This window comes from Mixophyes fleayi, chromosome 3 (assembly GCF_038048845.1).
Source record: "Mixophyes fleayi isolate aMixFle1 chromosome 3, aMixFle1.hap1, whole genome shotgun sequence".
Taxonomy (NCBI): domain Eukaryota; kingdom Metazoa; phylum Chordata; class Amphibia; order Anura; family Limnodynastidae; genus Mixophyes; species Mixophyes fleayi.
Window position 1 is genome coordinate 186,850,929 of NC_134404.1, and position 25,461 is coordinate 186,876,389.

The window sequence follows — 25,461 nt, forward strand, 5'->3', positions numbered from 1 at the left end:
ATGACTTTTGTTTACGTGTAGTAGCATAATTATTTAGCAGAATTATTGGTGTGGTTAATAGGGTTGCGGTCAAAACTTTCTCAAAACATATGTTTTGTGTCTTCAGCTGTGCTTTTGTTTTAATCCTAAAGCTAAATATTTTTTTTAGAAATAAATATAACAGTCGCCCTACTTTCAGATGTATTTATGTATTTTTATGTACACATTACCAGGTAAATACAAATAATGAATAATTATGCTACTGTTGCTTAGCAACAAGCCTCGCCTCATGCAGTTGTCTCACTCTTTTGCCAATGTCCTCTAAATAAAGTTATTTAAATTTGCCTCTACCAACATGGCGGCTCCCATCGCGCCCTTGGTTTACCTGCGCTCTCTCCTAAGAGTTTCCCGGAGTTGTTGGAGTCTGCAATGCGGTGCCAGGTGGGGAAAACTCCCACATCGCACCGTACCCTGTTTGTGGAGCCCCACGGCAGGTTAGTGGCACCTGGGGGACGCATAGCTCACTTAGGAGAGTGGTTGTTTCCAGGACAGTATAAGACATCCCAGCTGGGACGTGTGAAAAGAATGAATGAGAGAGTGAGAACGTATTGGATTTTTGTTACATGCTAGGGATATAGGCTGGTAGGAGAGACTTGTATTAGAGGTTATCTGGTTTTCAGTGTGAAACTACTCAAGGGTGTTCTAGCTAAAGTCCAATGTTAGTTTGAATATATACACACCCACCACCTTTCACCCTCTTGACTAGGATTTGCTTAAATCCACTCGCCCTGTTGATCTATAGGGGTACCACACTGGCCCGTGTCAAGTGACTAGTGAAATAATCTGGCCACGAATCGGAACGAATCAGCTGCATTGTGATTTGCTTCCAGAAAGTGACTTACATACTGTACTGCAGAGAATAAACATTTCAAAGATGAAATAATTTTTTTTATTATTTTCTTCTGTTACCAACATCCTGCATGCAGCATCTTACAGATTTTTTTTAGTAGCTACAGCTGTTGGAGGAGAGTGGGGGTTTAGAATGGAATTCCACATTTGATAACTTTCAGCAATAATATCAGATTGTATTCGATAGAGAGAGAGGCAAGGGTCTATAACCCCTGATCCCTGTTGACTTTTTTAGCTTGTATGGTTTGATTTGTAGTATATTAATTTGCTATAGAAACATAGGTCTGGTCACTCTACCTCAGAGTTTTATCCAATTTGGCAGCTCACACAGATAACTGAATCTGTCAGAACTGGTAGCTCAAGCTGAATAACAGAACTGCTCAGTTCTGTAGTAGAACTACCACTGGTGCTAAGGAATGATCAGACCAGGGCCTGCTTGACTTTCGGTTTTTATTTATTTATGCTATTAGTGATCTAAAGGTGAATAACGAAAATGCTTGTATCTTATTATGTATTGTTGAGTTGTTGATAATATGCTAGTATGCTTCTACTTCATAAACTTAATAAATTTGATAGTGCTGCAGCCCCTTTACATCACTGGCTAAAGTGCTTCAGAAATAAGTAGTGTTAATAGTTTGCATAGTATGGGATAATAGGCTTCTGTTAAGACCTCTTCACAAAGTATGCACAATATTTGTTATTTGAAGTGAATCTTTGACCTTATAAATGACTAGAAGAAACACTGGGGGTGGTGGAGGATTTATCAAGCTGCGAGTTTCTAGCCTATAGCAACCAATCAGATTCTAATTATCATTTTGCAGAATGTACTAAGTGATAGCTAGAATCTGATTGGTTGCTATAGGTATCCTCTCCATTTTTCAAACCTGCAGGAACTCGTAGCTTGATAAATTTACCCCTTTGGGTTGCTGAGCTGCCATATTTGTTTTTGTCTGCAACTTTAAGCTATTCTTGGTTTAATTTTTTTTTAATAAATCCTGTTCCCTTTGTGGAAATTTTGAGTTAATATTTAATGAAATGCTTTTAGAAGTACATATCATATCTAGAAATAACTGGTATAACATTTTTAGTAATACTCTCTTATATTTGTTTTTTTTTTCTTTCAAGCATCTGTTAGCCAGTTAGCAGAGACTTCAGCTGCCAACTGGGAAACAAACACACATTCAAAAGTGTTTAATGAATGTACTGGGCCACTTCAGCTGTACGACATTCTGGTAAAAGACTGTGTGCTAAGGAAAGATGAGCATCAACGAACAGTTATGCAACACTTACAGAGTCTTCATGAGGATCTCCGGGGATACGGGAATAGGTCCAAAGGAGTTTTGTCACAGGTCAGACGTATTACTTTTTACTAATAGTCTGTACTTTTTAAATAAGCTTGTATAGTAAGTGTTATGAAATTGAGATAATTAAGCAAAATATGGAAACAAAAATGTTATACCTAGGGTTCTGGGAAATAACTTTGTTTTATTAGATGAATAAATAATGCTTTTAAATGTGTCCAAAAATCTGTGGTTTGTGTATGGTATTTGATGTTAGAAAGGAGCACTGCGCTCCGTCTCCTTGATTGGCATCCTGGTCACTAGTGGTTTAGTGGGAGAGGAGGAAATGGGGCAGGATGCCTCGTGTCTGATATGCGCTACTGTGCAAGCACGAACAGCACAAACCATAATTTTGCACCAACGCTTCCATCAGAGACTTTGCACAGATGGACACAGTCTATATTCGCTGCCTACCGTGCATGTATATGTTCCCAAAAGTCACATAGGAGGTAACCGGCGGAACCTCAATATATTTATAGGAGAGCCTGTGCCCACAAATAAATCCTGCATGGTCGTGCGGAGGGTATATCAACCGGCCTGCATATACAAGTGTATAATTGCAAACTCCATACATGTATGTATGTGAAACTGTTTGCTGCTGTACTACAAACTACCAACTGTGAGTACCTGCATCAACTGTATTTGTTACCAAGTTCAATAAACCGGCAACCTGGTTATCTCTCTCTCTCTCTCTCTCTCTCTCTCTCTCTCTCTCTCTCTCTCTCTCTCTCTCTCATTTTTTTTAAAAAAACCATTGATTGTCTTTTCTTTTATCTTTCTAATCTTTCTTTTTGTGTTGTCTCGCTTGCTGAAAGCAAATGTACTGGGACAATTGACTAACAACCCCCTCATTTAAGCTGGGTACACACTACACGGTTTTCGTCCAATAATCGGCCGACATACGACTGCTCGTTCAAAAGTCGGGTCAGTGTGTGCAGTGACACGATGGTCGAAAGTCTGCCCAAATGGACGATTGTCGCCTCATTTGGGGTTGGTCATACCGTTTAATATTTTCATTCCAATCTCGTTTTCGCTGTGTAGTGTGTATAAACTTCCGACCGATCCACGACAATCCTCTGATACTTCCTCAACCTGGGGGGCGTGTGTATGTTAATTTTTTGATGTCTGTCCCAGTCCCATGTGGTGCGGAATCCGCACATCACTGACTTGTGTTTTGTATCGATGTATATTGCACCTGTCTGGCTGCAGACCATTACACTTGTGTAAAGCACGTGTGTTATTCATATTTACTCTTTATACACTTATACCTTTATAACCTATTAAAGTTATATTAACCTTGATTAACTTATAATTGTGAAGAACCCAGAATAAACCACACAGTGTTCAACAACATTTTTATTGCAGGAAAAAGGTGCAAAAATTAACACACACAGCTGTCTGAAAGATCCGCATGAGAAGTGAGCGCGCCCATACCAATCGGAGAGCTGAGTACTGCAGAGTATTATTTTTAGTATTTCTAAAGGTGCTACTGGTTTGTGGCAGAACAGGTCTTGATGTGGCTTGGGTCTCTATTCCCTTTGATTTCTTTATCTACAATACAAGGAAATAAAAAATGTTTACCATTTAACTTCTATATCTGTAATTTATATACAACGACATAAATACTCTCATTTTCTCACCTTTCACACTGCTCGAGAACAGTTTATATTTTGGTCCCTGTGGAAAAATCACAACAATAGCGGGCTAAACCTCCGAGCATTCTGGAAAATAGGCGCCATTTTGGTTATTATAACGGTACAGGTATGTGCCCAAAGCATTTAGCTTTATGTGACTACATGTGCTACTGACCTTTTTTAATGTCGTTGTCGTCCTGGTCCAGTATTTTGACCATCATCTCCACCTCTCTTAGGCTCATTGGATTTGCTCTTTGCTCTTCTTGAGTATCTCCATTCCCCACCTTAACTTTTCCAAAATTTTTTGGCCCTTTCAGCACCATCTCTGACTCTATCTCCGTCTCTGTCTCCATAGTTGCAACCCCCACTGACGACATCTCCTCACCCGCAACCCCCACTGCCACTTGCTCACTCGCCATCTTCTGACGCTCCTCGGCGCCAAACAGGTTCCTCTGTCATTTTATACACTCAGACATGGGCGTTTGTTTCTGCTGTGGACCAATCAGCGATGATGCACGCCGAGAATGGAGCATTCCATTACATACAAAGGGATTTTATTATTAGGGAATATTCATTGCATTGCATTTTAGCAGTTAAATGTTTTTCTAAATTAAATGTATATTACTAAACTTCTATTTTATAGAAATGAATGAAGAGACAGTGTAGTCTTCTCTTTTTATGCAGCGTTGGGTGTTAACTTTAGCGAAAGCTCTGCCCCTTTATACTAATGCCTTTGGTATCTCGTTACATTTCCTGCATATGTCGCTGCAGTGTGTATGAAATTGAAATCATTGTTCACGACAACATGGCTGTAAAAAGTCGCTAAAGGGACATCCGCTCTTCCCTTTATCGTCCTAAACAAGGCTAGTGTGTATGCAGTCCATGGACCGTGCGATCGGACCATCGATCGCATGTAAAATTGCTCGGCATAAAAAGGTGGTCGAAATTTCTGTAGTGTGTACCCAGCTTAAGATAGCAGTTAGAAGACAAAAATAATGCAAGTGCACTTAATATAGAGGGTGACATAAAGATAAGGAAAAAGGACACATTCTAGGTCAGTATTGGCATACACAGGCTACTAACTTACTTTTACAGACAGCGTGACGCCTGGTGCTTAATGGTTTGTTTAGATATAAATATACTTAGAATGGTTGCTATAGAAGCTATCTTATCAAAAAAATCCATTGCACACTCATGTGGTTTCCAAAAGAGAAAACAATGTTGAAGAATAAAGAGGGGAGTTTACATAGATGAAATGTTTAATAAGACAAAGTAATTGAAAAATCAGAGGACAATCTATTTAAGTGTATAACTAAAGTATACATCAACAGGGCATTGAATACAATTACAGGACTGTTTTCCCCGCCTAGGTGATATAAGTGTTTGAGCCAGATGTGATGAAGGGACAGGTGATCATATGGCATTGCATTTCTCAAGACCAGCTTTCAATGTATGCAACCTAGAGTGTTTTCAGTGAGCGCAGTAGGTTGAACTGTTAACTGTTTAACCTCTTGTAAAGGAAAAGTTTCTTCATAATATTTTGTTGCCACAGTACAAAACTGCACCAGAGGTCTCTACAGCTGACAGTACATATTCTTAGAAAAGCGAAAAACCTTTCTTGCCTCGCTTTGGTGGATACTTGATTGAGCTTTTCATTAACTTATATAATGGATACCCCCACTCAAGATTTTGTTCTTGCCACCCCTTATGTTTTTTGTTTTGTTATCATTTAAAAAAAAAAAAAAATTGCATTCTTAATATTGCTTATTACAGACTACAGTCATGGCCAAAAGTTTTGAGAATGACACATATTATTTTTCACTAAGTCTGCTGCTTCAGTTTTTATGATGTCAATTTGCATATATTCCAGGATGTCATGAAGAGTGATCAGATGAATTGCAATTAATTTCAAAGTCCCCCTTTGTCATGACAATGAACTTTATCCCAAAAACATTTCCACTGCATTTCAGCCCTGCCACAAAAGGACCAGATGATATCAGATCAGTGATTTTCTCGGTAACACAGGTTCTTCCTCTGTTAACCATGGTTACCTGCAAGGAAACACATACAGCCATCATTGCTTTGCACAAAAAGGGCTTCACAGACAAGGATATTGCTGCTAGTAAGATTGTACCTAAATCAACCATTTATCGGACATCAAGAACTTCAAGGAATGAGATTTAATAGTTGTGAAGAAGGCTTCAGGGCGCCAGGACCGGTTCCTAAAGTTGCTTCAGCTGCAGGATTGGGGCACCACCAGTGCAGAGCTTTCTCAGTAATGGCAGCAGGCAGGTGTGAGTGCATCTGCACGCACTGTGATGCAAAGACTTTTGGAAGATGACCTGGTGTCAAGAAGGCCAGCAAAGAAGCCACTTCTCTCCAGGAAAAACATCAGAAAGGCTTATATTTTGCAAAAGGTACAGGGATTGGACTGCTGAGGACTGGGGTAAAGTCATTTTTTCTGATGAACCCCATTTCATGTTGTTTGGGGTATCTGGAAAAACGCTTATTTGGAGAATGAAACATGAGTGTTCCCATCAGTCCTGTGTCATGCCAACAGTAAAGCATCCTGAGTCCATTCATGTGTGGGGTTGCTTCTCAGGCAAAATTGTGAGTTAGCCCACTCCCTTGGCTAAGAACACAGCCATGAATAAAGAATGGTACCCAAACATCCTCCAAGAGCAACTTCTCCCAACCATCCAAGAACAGTTTGGTGGTGAACAATGCCTTTTCCAGCATGATGGAGCACCTTGGCATAAGTGATAACTAAGTGGCTTGGGGATCAAAACATCAAAATTTTGGGTCCAAGGCCAGAAAACTCCCCAGACCTTAATCCCATTGAGAACTTGTGGTGAATCCTCAAGAGGCGAGTGGACAAACAAAAACCCACAAATTCTGACAAACTCCAAGCAATGATTAGACAAGAATGGGCACCTTCAGTCAGTATGTGACCCAGAAGTTGATTGACAGCATGCCAGGGCGAATTGCAGCGGTCTTCAAAAAGAAGGGTCAACACTGCAAATATTGACTCTTTGCATAAACTTATTGTAATTGTCAATAAAAGCCTTTGACACTTATGAAATGCTTGTAATTTTACTTCAGTATATAATAGCAACATCTATGATATATAGATAGGCTAAAAACACTGAAGCAGCAATCTTTGTGAAAACCAATACCTGCATCATTCTCAAAACTTTTGGCCATGACTGTACACGAATATCATTTTGCAGTACTTCTTTCAAGACCTGTCAGGTCTAGAAATTAACTGCAGTTTCTGAGACCTGGTTGGTCCAGAAGATTCTTACCCAGTGGCACCTGTAACAGTTATTTCTCTCTGGCTGGCAGCCAGGACAAAATTGAAAGGTCACTTCAGATATTGCATGATAGTTGTAAGAGGAATTAATTTGTTGTTATCAGAATAACTTGGACATTTTCTTTTTAAATCAAAGCTGTGTATGGGTTACAGTAGATAACTTGTGGAGAAGACACATGTTAGGGGTATTCCTTGCTTGCTTTTTTAGTAAGTTTGCATAACAAGTGCGCATTTAAAACAGTATATCGGCTCACAGGTAAGCTAAACCTTTAGCTTATCATATAATAACACAGTTCTTAATATCCTAAAGACTAGCTTCAGAGGTACCTCTGCATCTTAACATTATTCTAGCGAACAGTTCACACTGAACAGGGACATGTAAAAAAACAGCAGTTGAAACCAATATAACTTTCACATATAAATATGACTGTCCTATATATAACAATATGCAACACACATTATAAAGTGCATTTGGTATTCATATCTACAGGCTCAGTTCGTTACTTTTCAGTAACACAATATGAGGTCTCAGTAGCAATAAAATGGTAACTACAGTACTCCTATGGTAGAGATCCCTTCAGAAAGCAGTAATAAAATAGTAATAAACATAGATTTCTCTGATGCTTGTCACATGTAGCAGAACTCTAGCTTCTCTGGAGTGGTTTTTATAACAATACCGAACTCTTATAACTAATTTCCTATATGACTCCGTTCAAACGCTTGGATAACCATCCTAAAATTACCCTTTAAATGGTAATTCGGTCCCGGAACAATGGTATATATCATTAATCTTCTGGACATCCCACCTGGTCCCTGACTAACTAAACTAATATGTACATTTTGCTCAGTCTTTCTAGTAAAACAGGAAGTATAATAAAACTAAAGGGTACTTCTCAATATATTGTGTAACAAAAGGAGGCATTTAGCTGGCAATATGCAGAGAAAGCAGGGAAGTAGAGTAAAACATTGGCACAGTTATGTACCTAGGTGGAGATTAAACCAGGTAAAAACATATGTGTAGTTTAAAATTGGTTTACTTACATGATTTAAAAGCTGCTTCCTCTCAGCAAACAGACAGGGTGGGTCTGATGGTCTAAACAGAGCCAGGGATGGGCGTTTCCTTTTAAAGAGAAGGTGGGTGTGTCACCTGTCCATCAAGCTAGGCCTGTGGGAGGAGTGTCAGGTATAAAACCCTGCTTGTTTCATTGTTCAGGGAGATCAACGCTGGGCTAGCTGGCTGATCTGGACAGAGAGCTGGACTATGTATAGTAAGCGTTGAGGGTCTCCATAATTGCTGTGCAAGTATACGGTGTCAAAACATTATTACCATCCTGACAATAAAGAACCATAAAAAGGAAGAAGTTGTACCCGTGTGCTTCACCAGTAGCACAATTGCTTCTGGTCCAGTTTCAGGCAATCTCTTCAGGATCAGGATACAGATATTTAAAGTGGCGTAAAAGATATCAAGCTTTGTAATGTACTTTGTCTTGCTTCTGGCAATCTGATTTCTGGTTCCCAATCTGTTATTACCACTCCTCTTCCTCCCACGTAAATCACTACTGTTTTTCACCTCTTCTCCTCATCTCACTCTCTATAAATTTCAGCCTGGTGCTGTATATATCACTCTGTTCAGTCTCCTCTCTTCCAACTTCTTATTTCTGCCTCCTGTCCATTCTCTTGCTTGTCTCTTTCTTCTTCTCCTTCTCATATCCAGTCTCCCTTTTCTCTAGCCCTCTTGTTTTTTTTTTTCCTGGCCAACTGACAGTTTAAAGTCATTCCTCTCACCTGACACTTTTCCTCGCTCCCTTGGTCTCAGTGATGTCATTGTGAGCCATCATGTCCGCAGGCACTACATGTATATTCATTTTTAAGTAGTCCGTGTTCTAGATGGCTTTTTTTTTTTTGTTTAATGCGCACGCACAGTGATCAGCCATAGATGGGCATCCATGGATGTCTAGTAGTCAATATCACCCAACTCACGATAATAAAAAAAATCTAACTCTTACTATTTTCTTTCTGGCTGAAGCTTCATTTATAAAGATCAGGGTTTATATCTTAGTCCATTCTCTGAATGTTCATGTTCTGTGTTTGTAAAGTATGCAACGGGGTTAATGTATCATAGTCTATAATTGTTCATGGTGATTGGCAAATCTCCATGTCAACTTAGATTACACGTCCCTGACTATGTCAACCAATGACAAAGCGTGTTGGATGTTTGGTAATGTGACCCGGATGATGTCACTCACAACCAGGAAGCACTCGGGAGAGGTGAAATCAAGATTGGTTCACACAGACAAACCCTGCTTTTATTATATTCATGTACGTACATTTAGATTTCTACAATGATATCAGTAAATCATAAATGGTGCACCCTGTTTAATTATAAAATATATATAATTTCTGAAATTTTCTTTTTGTGCATAAATTCTCTTTTTAAATGTCAATAGTCATGCTAGGCTAAGTTCTATTCACGGAAGCTTGATAGAATCTCTGCAATTTACATTGCACGGGCAGTTCAATTCTTAAGAAAATGTTCAGACGATGAAGTGGTCTACTTTAATACAGAAGTGTTCCTTTTTGAGACTGATATAATGCTAAGGCTTTTTAAGGAAATAATTATACAGGAAATTCTGGCTAAAACCATTTTTCTCTGATTCTTTAAGGAGATAATGATGGATCCGAGAGAGGGAAATCATACTTTTAAGAAAATAGCTACTGTTGAAAGAATAAAGTTGAAAATGCAGTTTCTTTTACCAGTACGGGGGAGGAAGGGATAACTGCTGGTGCATGTTTCATAATCATACCAGAACATGGTTTAGTAAAGCAACTAAAGGTGCTTTGTCTTAAGGATGTATGGTAAAATATTAGTATTAATGTGAAAGTAAATTCTACAGCTGAGGTGTTTTGTTTTTTTTTTTTTTTTTTTTTTTTGGCACAACGATTATTTTTCCAAAGCACATCGTATCGTTTCATTTGAATTTTAAACCGGACTAAAAATGTCGTTCAACGTTGGAACAATGTCGTTCCAATTCTGCAGTGTATTTGTACTCACGATCAGGATCTTCATAGATCTCTACGGAGCGTGCAGTCAGAATCTTTTCAGCTGATTGTTATGACAGATGAAGAGTACAGTTCTGAAAGTAAATCATGTATATTGTGTACACATGAATCGGCATGCTGATCGGGACTCTTTCATCATCATTTATTTATATAGCGCCAACATATTCCGTAGCGCTTAACAATTGGGGTCAAACATCGTAAACTAATAAACAAACTGGGTAAAACAGACAAAGAGGTGAGAAGGCCCTGCATGCAAGCTTACAATCTATGGGACAATAGGAGTTTGATACATGAGGCTAAGTCTACATTTTGCATTTCGGCCCAGCCAGACTGCAAAGGTAAAAGTGACTGACTCATAAGCTCAATGATCCTGACACACAACTATATTGGTCGGAATAGTTGTCTTGTGTGAAATTGTGTAACGGGTGGTAATAGGGTAATGTAGTGAGGTTTTTATTTTTTATTCTTCAGTCGTTGGTAAAATCGTTAAAAACAATAATGCCTTTAAACTTTCCACTACAGTGGAAGATAAGATGGGTTGATACCTGGTAGTTATAGGACAATTGAATGAGAAATGGATAACTTTAGTGTCACTTTATGCCCCTAACTCCAGGCAACTTCACTTCCTCAAAAATACTTTAGCCCTGATTGAAAAGGTTAAAAGAGGTAGTTTGGTGATAATGGGTGATTTCAACCTAGTAGTAGAGCCCAAATTAGACAGATCTCTAAAACCAGGATCTAAACATTCACAACCCTCTTCCACCTTGGATATGGCCCCGGGTAGGCTTTTGGCTGAATTTGGATTATATGATGTCTGGAGAACAGCTAACCTTAAAGATAGAGATTACACCTACTTTTCTACAGTACACAATACCTACTCTAGGATTGACCTCATCCTCTCAGACAAATGGTCCTTACAAAACACGCACAAAACGCAAATTCTCCCCATGTCGTGGTCTGACCACGCTCCTGTGATATGGACATGGAAATCTATTCGAACGCCCTTTGCGTTACGGCCATGGCGGCTGCCAGAACACCTGTTACTCTCGCTTGAGGCGAAATTAGAGATAACAGAGGTTATTCACTCCACACAAACCAATGACCCAGCTGATACTTCGGTCTTTACTTACTGGTGCGCCCTTAAGGCGATAGTTCGGGGCAAGATTATTCAAGTAGCCTCTAGACTACATAAGGCGAACATGTACTTACAGACGAAACTTAAAACTTTAGACACCCAGAACAAAACACACCCGTCCAAAGCATTAAATCTAGAGAGAACACAGGTCAAAGCCGAACTGCAAAAATTACTTATGCAGCGTACCTAAATGGCACTATCTAAGCTACGCCAAAAATATTATGTAGCGGGTAACAGATCGGGTAGATTGCTGGCACGTAAACTCAGGGGTCTGCAGGCCCGGAATCGTATTAGAACCATTACGACTCCCAAGGGCACTAAGATTACTAACCCTAAAGCTATTGCAGACTCTTTTGCAGCCTTTTACACAGACTTATATAATTTACATACCAACAGCTGTACCCACCAGCCAACAGAACATGATATTGTCACCTTTTTGATCTTCCCCTGCCAGTTATATCCCCCTCTCTCAGGGAAGAACTAAATGCCCCTTGGTCCTTAGACGTGATAGAGAGGGTCATTAAACAACTCCCTAAGAATAAGGCACCTGTCCCTGATGGATATAGTAATTCATTCTTCTCCACATTCCAAGATATACTGTCACCTATTCTTCTTCAATTATATGAGGCCGGGACTCACTCTGGCTCCTTCCCATCTGAGATGTTGGAATCCCATATAGTGGTTATCCCCAAACCTGGAAAGGACCCTACTGACTGCAAGAATTATCGTCCCATAGCCCTTTTAAATACTGATGTCAAAATATTCGCAAAACTGATTGCCAACAGACTCGCTCCTATCATCCCGAAACTGATCCACCCAGACCAGGTGGGTTTTGTGACAGGTAGACAGGGCCCTGATAATTTGAGACGTATACTCCATTTAATAGAACAATGCCATAAAAATAACGATAGCATGTTACTGCTATCTCTGGATGCTGAAAAGACGTTCGATAGGTTACACTGGTCTTACATGACTCAGGTCCTTCATACCTTCGGATTTGCCGGTAATATCTTAAATGCCATATTGTCTCTATATTCGAACCCTTCAGTGCGAGTGTATAGTGATGGATTTTTCTCCCTAAATTTTTCAATTACTAACGGGACCCGTCAGGGCTGCCCCATGTCCCCCATAATATATCTGATGGCCATTGAACCGTTGGCAGCACGGATAAGACTTGACCAAAGATGCTCAGGACTAGAGGTAAAAGGGACATCCCATAAAGTGTGTCTATTTGCTGACGACGTGCTCCTATTTGTGACTGACCCGGAGACCTCATTGCCAGCGATCCAGGACCTACTGCTTCAATTTGGGAAAGCCTCCCTTTATAAACTGAATACCTCAAAGACAGAAGTTCTCCCTATAAATGTCCCTATGGACACATTACAGGTTTTAAAAGATAAATTTAGCTTTTCTTGGAAAACTAATGGACTTACTTATCTTGGGATCCAAATAACTCCCCATCTAGACTTAATTATAGAACATAATTTCTCTATATTACATCAACAACTATTGAAGCTTATAGGATCGTGGATGTCTTTTGAGGTCTCTTGGTTAGGCAGGATCTCAGCGTTTAAAATGATGCTTCTCCCTAAATTAATGTACCTATTCCGCATGCTCCCATTTTGTCTTCCCCCGGGGCTGCTAGCCAAATTGTCCTCTCTGTTGAAAACATATGTCTGGAAGTCCAACCCCCCCCGTATTGCTATGCAACGTATGACTAGAGGGAAACGACAAGGGGGGTGGCCCTCCCTCACTTGCCAAAACACAATGAGGCTTGTAATTTGTCCCAGATTCGAGACTGGTACCTTCCAAGGGGAGTGAAACCTTGGGTAGACTTGGAATTAACATGTAATCCAGAGTTCCCTTTGACGGATCTTTTGTGGGTACCTGTTCAACGGAGACCTCCTGGGGAAACCCTGCCGGCCCTTATTAGAGATGCCTTGAATGTGTGGGATCGGTTATGCCAGGGTACGGAGGGGCTGATGTGCCCCACGATGGGTGTGTCTCTACAGGTGATCGCCAAACAAATACCAGACTTGAATCTTTCTGGATGGATCAGTAGGGGTATTCAGACTCTAGGACATTTGCTGGACTCGGGCGAGCTCTTCCCCCTATTCACATCTCAGTGCCCTGTATTCGTTGCCCAAAGGCGATTTCTACAAATACCTCAAAATCAGGCATCTGTTAACTTCGCCACCGTTGAGAAATATGGCAATAGGTCCTCCCCTGGCCAGGTATTACTCCCCGTTGACTAAAGGTAGTAGTAGAGCCAGCATTACCCTCTGGTATGAAACTTTACGGGGTCTCAATGCCACATCTAAGGCTAAACCTCAGATCCAATGGGAATCAGACCTCCAGTTAGAATTGTCAAAAGTAGACTGGGAACATATTTTTGCCAACTCCTTTAAAATGTCCAATTGCCTTAACCATACTGAGATGCTGGTAAAATTATTGAATAGAACGTACGCCACCCCAGACAAACTTCATAAATTCTGGCCTTCCATATCTCGGCTATGTTGGCGCAACTGTTCTGAGCATGGCGATATTTTCCATATATTCTGGTCATGCTCTGCAGTAAGGCCTCTATGGAATAAGGTCTTTCAATTGATAAGCTCAGTCCTTCGTCACTCAGTCCTCCCTACGCCAGAATTAGCTTTATTGCAATACTATCCCCCTACTCTTCCCAGTTGGGATAGATATGTGACAGGCCAAATATTGATAGCAACCAAAGCAGCTATAGCTCAGGCATGGAAGCAGCCTCTCCCCCCTCCCCTGGCCAAGGTGATCTCAAAAATCAACTTCAATTTTGAAATGGAAACCCTGGGTGTCCCATACTCCACGTCAACATCGTCCCCGCTGATCAAGTGGAGAGCTTGGCACAATTATGTGACAGATGGGGAGGGAAATCCATCACGTTCCCTACCCTCGGCCTCTAATGACGCTGGTGAATGATCTTTTATTTGTTGACATGTAATGTATTAGTCAAGCTTAATATATACAGTAAATAATCCGATACTTTTGATTTTGATTCTGTATGCATTCAGGTGTATTGTGCTTGTGTTCCATCCCCTTTATGTACCCTTCCCCCCCTTTTGTTTTCTTCTGTACCCATTTTGTAAAACTTTAAAAATCAATAAAAAATGTATTCGTTAAAACAACCCCAAAAAAACCCCAATAATGCATGTACATGAAAAATATTGATAGACAGCTGATGCCGTCCTTTTAGGTTTGTAATAAACAGTGCCAGAAAGCTTCTGTTTCAATTCAGTTCACAGCTTCTGAATACAATGGAGGGATAGGGTGACTGAGTTGATTGACCTCAATGTGTTTTGTCCCTTAAATTCAATGGACTTCTTCAAGGGACATACAAATCAGCCACAACATTAAAACCACTGACAAGTGAAATTAATACCTTTTGATTATCTGTTACAATGGCATCTGTCAAGGGTTGTGGAATATATTAGGCAACACGTGAACAGTCAGTTCTTGAAGTTGATGTAAACACCCAAGGTAAGCGATGGAATACCAGGTCTGCCACAAAGTACTCATGCACGGTATATACAATAGAAAGGTAAATTTAATAAAACATTCTAAAATCCACATTAAAATGGTAAAACACAATATGACCACATGTTGGAGATATCAGTGCCAATTAGAACATATAACAAAGTAGGTGCACCTACACAATGTTCAAATCATCAAAAATGTTGGTATATAACCAGTCCAGCAACTTCTGCAACCACTTCTCTTATTGATATATGGCGCTATATGGTATATGTTGCATGGAGACAAAGTTCCCAATGATCGTGGAGCCGCAGTGTGGAGCTATAAACAGTGTGTTGTAGGAGGATATCTCACATAGATGGTAACAGAATTCCAAATGGTAAAGTCAAAGGTATATCAAAGTCTCTTACCAGATCCCTGGCGTCATAACACAAGACCAGTACCTTGTAGATATATTCCAATTCCTGTATTCAATGAACCTCCTCCGGTTAATAGATGTAAAAGATATATAATCGGAGCTCCACTCACTGCCCCTATCCGCTCCACGTAGTCAGCAAACAATAGCGCATGGATTCGCGCACTCCCGAGGTCATAGAGGTGCGCACCTGTCTTGTGCGGGACTCTCCGAAAATTGCTAAGAGATTAGCGGTTGCTGGTAAGGAAGCACTGTGTGTATATAGATGTCACTCGGTTTCAGGCAACAGAATATTGTTGCTCACTGACGCGTTTCATCACCGTATAGGTGATTTCTGCAGAGATAAAATTCACACTGACCCTGGTCGTCTTTTAAATTCACAGCTAATTGCAAACAATTAACACATGGTAAAAAATTCATTAACTCTTCGTACTCCGTGCATGAGTGCTCAGTCTCCATCATAGAGGATATTAAATCAATTAACAAAAAACATTAACCAATATAAACATTCCTAAAAAGAATTGTAATATTATCCCAATACATATATCATCCTATTTAAAATAGGATATAGATCTTGAAGTTGATGTGTTGGGAGCAGCAAATGGGCAAGCATAAGGGTCTGAGCAACAAGGGCCAAATTGTGGTTGCTACATGATTGGTTTAGAACATCTCCAGAATGGCAGGCCTTGTGGGGTGTTCCTGATATGCAGTGGTTAGTACCTACCAAAAGTGGTCCAAGGGCTGACAACCGGTGAACTGGCGACAGGGTCATGGGCGCCCAAGGCTCATTGATGCGTGTGGGAAGTGAAGGCCAACTCGTCTGGTTCAAACTCACAGAAGAGCTACTGTAGCACAGATTGCTGAAAAAGTTAATGCTGGCTATGATAGAAAGATCAAGAAACATATGCTGAAATAAATAACCTAAAGAGGTTGGTTCTTTGAGGCACTCCAGTCCACTAGAAATATAAAAACTACTTTATTGAATAATATCTTTAAAAAGGGTTGTCTGACCAGATATCAAAAATCTGTGAATATTTTAAAAACCAAAACATGTGAAAATATATGAAATAATAAGTGTAAATAGAAATAAAAACAAAACAAGCCCGTCAGGGAAGCCAGTTAGGAGGATGATTGACTATTAATCTTAGCATAGGGATTATATTATCCCAATCCCTGTGACAGTTAACATATAAATTAGCGTTGCGAGATGTCCTTTTTGAGATTCATATTCACATAATACAGTATATCATGACAGTTGTCATGTAAATTTGTATTGCATGATGTCTTTTAAGATTCGTATTCACATAACATAATATATTATCCTTTAATGTAACAGTTTTCAGGGACATGAAATTGAACAATTCTTTTATGTCTTGTTATACATCATCCTTATAATGACTAGCTAGTTTGCAGTGCTATTACCAATGGGAATGGATATGATGTCTCCTTCAATTATAATGCGGAATAGGTAGTGCAAAAGGGGATATCCGTAATGGAGGATGCCTGAATCCAAACGGCATATGGAACTCAAAGGGTGGGGACCAGGAGAGTCAAATATGTACGTGGTGAATAACTTTATTATTTGGAACATTCTGTATAGGTAAATATGATTAGCGACCCACAGGTTCCCTATTGTGTAGTATAGGGTCCACTGAGTGGTAGTAGCATATAGCTGTGCCCACTCCCCTTAGATATGTGCTGTATATGGTTTCACCCTCCTCCCCTCATGTGCTCTGCCCCTAATCCATCTATATGCCCAAGATTGTAGTCATGTTTAATAAAAATAAAGTAGTATCATGGATTCTTATGTGGTAGCAGACTCTGCTACTAGCCAGCTTTCTCACTTCCAGGTCTGTGACGTCCAACCCGACGTACGTTTCGCTGTGTAGGCTTAGTCATGGTACTGGAGTGCATCAAAGAACCAACCTCTTCGGGTGATTTATTTCACCATATGTTTCTTGACTTGTATATTTAGTTGGGAGAACACCCCCTCAGAATATACTCCTTTTTTTATTTGTTATAAATGTGTATATATAGATGAATATAGTTTAATCCCTTAAGTGAATCATAACGTCTTTTTATTTATATGATAGAAATGTGTCAGAACACACGGTGCATGGCAGCTTGCTGCTTATGGGAGCTGTGTAGCCACAAACCTATCAAAGTGCCCATCCTGACCCCTGTTCACCCCCAAAAGCGCCTGCAATAGGTATGTGAGCACCAGATATGGACCATGGCGCAATGGAAGAAGGTGGCCTGGTCTGATGAGTCATGTTTTCTTTTTCATCATGTGTTCGGCTGGGTGCGTTTATGTTGTTTATCTGGGGAAGAGATGGCACCAGGATGCACTATGGGAAGAAGGAAAGCCGACGAAGGCAGTGTGATCCTCTGGGCAATGTTCTGCTGGGAAACCTTGGATCATTTATGTGGATTTTACTTTGACATGTACCTAAACATTGTTGCAGGCCAAGAACACCCTTTTATGGTAATGGTATTCCCTCTTTTAGCAGTATAATGTGTCCTTCCACACTGCAGAAATTATTAAGGAATGATTTGTGAAACATGACAGGATTACAGAGGCACCACAAGGAAAGCCTATCCATAGGATCCCTTTCCATTACAGTCTGAGAATTAATATCAGATACTTCAAATAAAGTTTTATACACCGTAGCACATACTATTGACATGTTTGGTCATAGGCTTGGCATCCACCATATGACACTCTGATTACTTCAATGTCCAGCCTGTCTGGGTGGGCGCTGGGTCTACATGGGGTATCTAATTAGGATGTAGCTTGGACTATTATTGGTTGCAATGCTTAGGTTGCAGTTCCTAACACACAGCTTCCCAACAGGTCCAGGTGACAAGTGAAATAATGTGTGCAACCTGTGGATCTGTTATAATGTGTCAGTCAGTAATGAATACACCTGTGTGTGTTCCAGCAAGAAGCAGATTAAACACATGCATGGTTAGGGAGCCCTGAGGACTGGGTTTGGGAAACCCTGCCTAACATGAACAAATGAAACATAATCTTAGCACTGTAACCAGTGATATCACCATATCATGTATTGGTGTCCGAATCCGTCTCAAATGAGGAATTAAAAATCTTATAAGTTCCATAAATGATTGGACGTTCTTCCTGGTTGTAGCAACAAGAAAACATGTGTTTACATGCTCTGACATAGCTGGGAATGTCTGACATCCCAGCCTGTGATACTGCAGGTTAACCCATATACATACCACAAATTTGCACAAAATACATTTAAAGGATAAAAAAGTGGTAGTTTAAACTAAATAGAAAAAGCACTCAAACATGTCTTTTCTTTTTTTTTTTTTTATGGTTCATAATATACACTCCCAAAAGTGCAAAAAATTGGCGTTTTGTTACTTTCATGAAATTGACTAAGTCCATCAAGTGAAAAATGCATTTAAAAACAATCCCTTCTGAAAAAATGTTTCAATTTTTCTTTATTATTTGACTATGGTAAAATAAATAATGAAATTATCTGTCCTGGGGGGGGGGCAATGTCAAATTTTGCTTATTAAAAAATAGTTAATCCCAGCACAACCAGTCTGGCATGAAAATGTGAAATATTGTGGATTCTCCTGAGATTGGCTAAGAGACCTGGCAGCAAAAACTTAATGACATTACACACCATGATGCCGCCTCCTGGTTGAGAACTGGAAGTTGGATTGTCATTTCAACCAGGTCATCCTGTATGCACTTGCATGCTTGACTGGCTAATCAAGGATTTGCTTTCTGTCTTGGGGTGCCAGTGTTGCCTCCAGTGTCATGATTTTTACGATTCGGTCGAGCAGTTTGTAGCTTTAAGGTGGGCATCATTAGGGTACGCTGATTTTCATCAGTCACACCAAAGGTCTAGTACACAGTAACAGGTTAGATGGGGATTGACTCTTCCTGTGCCTGAACACCTATGTGTCTGTACAAGTAAACACAAGGGAAGTGCCAAAGATTGTGGTTGTATATAGGCGAGGGTTGATACACAGTAAGCGCATACCAGGAGTGAGACCCTGGTATGTGACCTATAAGTGAATGCTAGTGCTTTATATCAGCTAGTCCTATCAGTATATGTGATATGATGCTGGGAGAGCGAGCAGGAGATGTTATAACAGCGACAGTTTGAGACCCAGTAGGATTTGCCCACTTTGGGGGGAGAGAGGGGTTAAGGGTATATATGAAGAGGGGTGTTGGAATGAAAAATATAAAGTTTTTAGTGATCCTTTTATTACAGCTTTTACTGCTTTGTATGCTGACTTTATCACCTTAACATTGCATGATTCCAAAAGTGTAAGAGGTGGATTGTTTTAATTTGCCAAGAAAGTTCTTCTTAAAAAGACCTTCTACAGTAACTTTGCTGATTGATTACCCCACAAAGAACATTATTGTAAAAATTGACCTCGAATGTTAGGCAGTTTTTTTGTTTTGTTTTTTATTTGGATTTTTTTTTTTTTAGAATTCTTGATTAAGCAAATTATGCACATGCATATTTCCTTCCTGTTCATGACAGGATATTTGCATGATGCATAGCTAAAAATTCTGCCAATCATCAAACCTACTGCCAACATTTTTTTTCTACAACTATTTTATACATTTTCCTTATTACGGATGACATCCAAGTGATATTCAAATGTAATATATTGCTTTGTGTTAGCCAGTGTTTCTTGATTCATGACAACACATTCCTTTCTATGATTATTATGTAAATGTAAACTTTTTTTTCTGGTATGGTTCGCTTTTCATTTTCATCTCACTCAAATTTTAAGTGAGATGAAAATTTATAGTGCTATGATTTTCTACATAGTAATAATATGCAACATGCAATATATAAGCGAGCTATGTAGAATTTGTACATTAATTCCTAACAGTTACCGTATATACTCGTGTATAAGCCGAGTTTTTCAGCACATTTTTGTATGCTGAAAAAGCCTTCTCGACTTATACACGGGTGAACTAACCTGGTGTCCGGTCCCTGAGCTCCTATCTTCCGCAGTGGAACGCATGTGCGTTCCACTGACAGGAAGTTCGGCATTTGGAACGCAAATGCCGAACTTCCTGTCAGTGGAACGCACATGCGTTCCACTACGGGGTAAGTGAAAGGCTGTCTCTCTCGCTGTCTTGCTGTCTCTCTCGCTGTCTCTCTCGCTGTCTCGCTGTCTCTCTCGCTGTCTCGCTGTCTCCTTGTAAAGTATATTTGTTGCGCTGGTCAGGAAACAGTGTAGCTTTATATTAAGTTGGTGCACATCATAAAATAGGGCAGCTAATAGGTCCATGAAAATATTGTGCCAAATATACAGCGCTGGTAAAGTAAAAGGTTAAAGTGTGGACTATTTGCAAGCCATCACATCTCCATTAAAATATATGGAAGACATGTAGTGCATGTTAATTTAAGACAAATAGACTAATGCATACAAGACCATTATATATAATTATGAATTGAAGGTGAAATTATTTTTTTTTGAGGATACACAATGCTGCAATACTGTCAAGGTACTTTTGGAGTAATATTTTTTTTGTTTGATTCAAAGGACACAGTTTTAAATAATTTCTATTGAAACCATGATATAATGTTGTTGAAATCTACTTAATGGATATCATTCTTATAAGTCATTGCTTCTCTAAATACAATTGTCAATTACTAATTGTTATTGACTTTGGCTATTATCTTGCTATGAACTTAAAACATCTATCCCATGACAAAAGTAGGTGTTTGTTTTAACATATATCACTGTGGCAGACTATAAGACAAATCTACAATTTTCCTTGTTTTTTTTTTCTCTTCAGGCGGCTATTATTTATGATTGTGAACTACCATGGCAACCACAGTCACATGGCACATGATGTGGTGAGCAGAGTGGCTTTGGAGCAACCATCTCTGCTGCTATCCACTGTGACATCTTTGTTCTCCCTCCTCTGCCTTCACATGACATGCTGTGACTGTGTAGCAGACTGTGTTTTCTATTTCTTTTTTTACATTTTATATTATTTCTGTATTTGTGAATTCCTATCGGTAATCAACACAAAATAATAAAAACATACAAATAAGAATAAAACACACAAATTATTACATCAACCCCTTTGCTGATATGCACCTAAATAAACTTGGGTGTAGCCAGTTATTTTCAGTGATCACATAAATAATTGATTGGCATCCACCTATGTACGATTAATTTGTTTCAGTTAAATTAAAAATAAATACACCTGTATGTGAGGGGTCCCATATTTAGTATTTCCAAACAAGAATTTCATTATGAAATCATCAATTGGGATTTCAGAGACAGTGAAATTGCCGGTTTTAAAGGGGCAATGCCAGGAACCGCAGTGCACTGGGTTATATTAAGTGCTGTCAATCTCCACTGCCGGCATTTTCTGCAGTCATTATTTATATCAGTCGTGTCGGGAATCTTCTCTGTGTGTTTTATAGTAAGTCTGTATTTCTTTCCTGTCTCTCTTATAATAATCAAAATTTTTCAGTCGCTAAAGTAGGTGTCGCAATTACCACAATCTAAATAATGATTACCACCGATTTAACAACTCTGAGACTTGCTTTCTTCCCTGGCAGAGGTGAAAGATACTGTCCATGAGGCAGCAATCCCTGGGACACTTCACAAACCTGCAATTTATGGGAGGATGGCAAAAAGAAAATAAATTGTTGAATAAGATTCTAATAAAATATTGCCAATAGTTTGCCAGAAAGCTTGTTGGAGAACCCTATAGTAAGTTGAAGATTGGTGTGATATTTTTGGCCTCAACACTTAAGCACTGTTTGGTGCAAGCTTAAAAGCATGCAACCTCTTAAGAACATTATTCCTACCATGAAGCATGGTAGTTGGAGTATAATGCTATATGGATGCTTTTCTGATTGAGGGACTGGAAAACCTCAAAACAGAGGGAAAATTGATGACACAAGATCTACCACAAATCTTAGGAATGGTTGCTGCTGTCCGCAAGAAACCTACAACTTGGGAGAAGACTTATTCCAGATCAACATTAATTCAAAAATACAGCTAAACCACACTGAGGATACATTTATTTTTGTATTTAAGCAACCCCAATCTGTGGAATAAGATGAAAATGGCTTTTCATCAATGGTCCCAAACCAGACAAATGGAGCTCAATCACTGTTGCAAATAATGGGAGACATTTGCAGTGTCTAGATGTACAAAGCTGGTAGAGACAGATTCACAGCTGTAATTGCAGCTAAAAGTATTACATCAAGTTGGGAGAATACTAATGTAATTCTATATTTTTGTATTTTCAATTAAGCATCAAAGTTGTTTTAAATTTTATTTTACGTTGCATAGTATTTTCTGTGGATTGGAATGAAGAATTCCCAGGTAAATATTTTCTGATGTAAGAACATAAAATATCAAAATATCAAAAAGGGTATATTTTTGTTTATTTAGCCTCTGCAGTTGTATGTGTGTGAATGTGTATAATACATGACATGGTTTGAGGTGTAAAAGGTTCAATGTGTTTTGCCTTCAGGGGTGGGGGGGGGGGGGGGAGAGGTTGCACTTTCGTCCCAGTGTCCTGCCAAAAGCCTTTGGAGGCTAACTTTTTGTGTGGGCCCCAGTGGAAGTACTTTGTGAGATCCCTTCCTACAATATTTATTGGGGATGCAGTGCTTGCAGCATAGAATGTGGGGCGACTGCGTAATCTAATAAAAAGCCACAATCTGTGAGCTTGTGGCTTCCTTTTGATCCAGTTGGTCACCCTTCTCCAATGCTGCGCAGCCAATATTTTATGGCAGCAGGTCCAAACCATTTTATTGTTTGTATGGGCCTCTGTTTGGTCGCCTCAGGATTAGCACCCCGATTTCCCTGCCTATAATCTGTCTCTGAGAGGAACATATCAAAACTTTGAAGGTAATGGGTGAACAGGACATTCGTTTTTGGTTTTTTTGACATTCATTTAAAAACTGTGGGAGGAACATATTTTAAACAAATTGGATTAGAAGCAACACAGGGAATAATTTTCTGGCTTTAGTACGCAAAGGTGACCTTGACCTCTTTTTTGATAGTGACTTCAATAGATGCCCGCGTTGCAGGGCATTACAGAAAATATTTCAAAACTCAAAGGTAGGTATGGGCCCTAAAATGAGTTCTCAAAGGACAGGTAACTATTGCATTTATAGTGGAACCTGTGATCTCCTACTTGCAAATGTGTGTTCTACCAAATAATATATTATTTACTAAGAAGAAAACAGAACAAAGGGGTGCAAAGCTTTATTCCCAGGCATAATCTGTGTGCTGCCCGAAAAAGATTTGAAGGATCTGTTTTACATGGCTTTTTTATCGTGGAATGTAATTTGAATTGTTAAATCTAACATTGCAAAATCTTACAAGAAAATTCTCAGTTTATCATAGATTGTTAATTTCTGCAAGTATGGAGATACGTTGTTTCACCATTTTTAGAAATAGTTTTAAGTACTGTGTGTATTTTTATTTTAATTCTTAACTATGCTTTCCAGAGAAGGTGTCTAGGAGAACCTTGTGCCTGCTTATGGTCTAAATGAATTGTCTACCAGTATATCCTATAATCACAGAAACAAGAATAGTTGTAAAATCATAGCGTTTCATGCAGCTAACACCTAAAAAAGACACCGAATTAGCAACACAATGAGTACAGCTGCATCATGGAACAGATGTTTGCACATTTAGAGTAAATGATGTCTACTAAACACTTATAATTTCACAGCTGGCATATCGTAGTAACAAGGGTTTTTACAGTGGGATGGAGCATCTATATATATTCTGTTCACCTTTTTCTTCATTTGCAGCCATTGTCACATATGGTCGTACAACACATTGTTTTAAATTAAATAATAGTATGATAAATTAAGCAATTTGTTGACATCATCATTATCAACATTTATATAGCGCCAGCAAATTCAGTAGCGCCTTACAATTGGGAACAAACAGTTTTAAGACAATATCATCATCATTTATTTATATAGCGCCAACATATTCCGTAGCGCTGGGTAATGCATACAGGCAGAGAGATAAGAGGGCCCTGCTCGCAAGCTTACAATCCAAAAACAGTTCTGACTATGCATTATTAAGTTATAAAAATATTTTGGCTCTTTTGATTGGCGGGTTTAGGTACATTTATTTTCTTATAAAGCAAGGTGAATGGCAATAAATAGAAAGCCATTCTGAAAAATCACATCATCCTATGGTGAACCATTTCTTTCCTAAAGGAAGTAGAATGTTCCATGGTGACACTTTGCCCATTATGAGGGCATGTGTGGTCAATATATTGTTTCATGGGCATAAAAATGATGTAAACAATATGCCATGGCCTTCCCAGTCTTCAGATCGCCATCTCATTAAACACTATGCTCAGTACCACTAGAAACATTAGATTAAACTGATATGTAGAAATTCAGATAGCTACAATAGACCCGTATGTGACAAAACAATGCGCTAATATATTTAATGCTGTTAAATCTTCATGTTGCGGTGTGTATGTATATGTGTTATATATAGTTGGAAAATAATGTAATTCATACAAAGGTAAAATGGAAAACTAAATAATGTCAAATATTAATATTAGTGTATTTTTTTCATAGTTGAGTTTTTTTTTTTTTTTTTTATTAATAAAAAAAAAAATAACTTGGGAGACTCCTAGGCAATAATTATAAATGACCTAATTTCAGGTCACCAATCACTTAAAATATCAGTACATCTCACATCAAGGAAACTATGAGTAATTATGTATGGTAAGTGTATTCTAGACGATTAATAGCACACAAAATGACCAAATTATGGTAGATGTAAGTGACAATATATAGTATCTTTTCAACCATGTGGGCTTTCAGTATGTGAATAATTTACACATGCATTATGTTATATTCAGGACTAATATTTTGGCATTTTGAATGGTACATTACAATTGCAAGAATGTATGTGCTAAGAATAACTTCACTCTGAAACTAACATTAAATGTGAGCACCAAACAGATTCCGTTCCCAGATATAGTGATTGTAATAGATGACAGAACTCCTTCAACATATACAGTTCAAGGCTTTGAGAAGAAACAACGCTGACTTTGAAGTCTTCACAATAAGATCTAAATAACTTGTTAAATGCCCTTTGTAGAAACATTTCCATAAGCAGATGAACAACAGTTGTTAAAATCAAGTACTGAG

At 38.9% G+C, this 25,461-nt stretch overlaps 1 protein-coding gene across 1 annotated transcript in view; it reads left to right on the forward strand.

Annotated features, from left to right (window-relative positions):
- Positions 1-334: 334 nt before the first annotated feature.
- Positions 335-25,461, forward strand: part of AFG1L (AFG1 like ATPase) — a 93,658-nt gene continuing 68,531 nt past the window's right edge. The window contains exons 1-2 of the mRNA XM_075202882.1: positions 335-473; positions 2,014-2,237. Coding sequence (XP_075058983.1) covers positions 335-473; positions 2,014-2,237 — 363 coding nt within the window. The remainder of the gene's footprint in view (positions 474-2,013; positions 2,238-25,461) is intronic.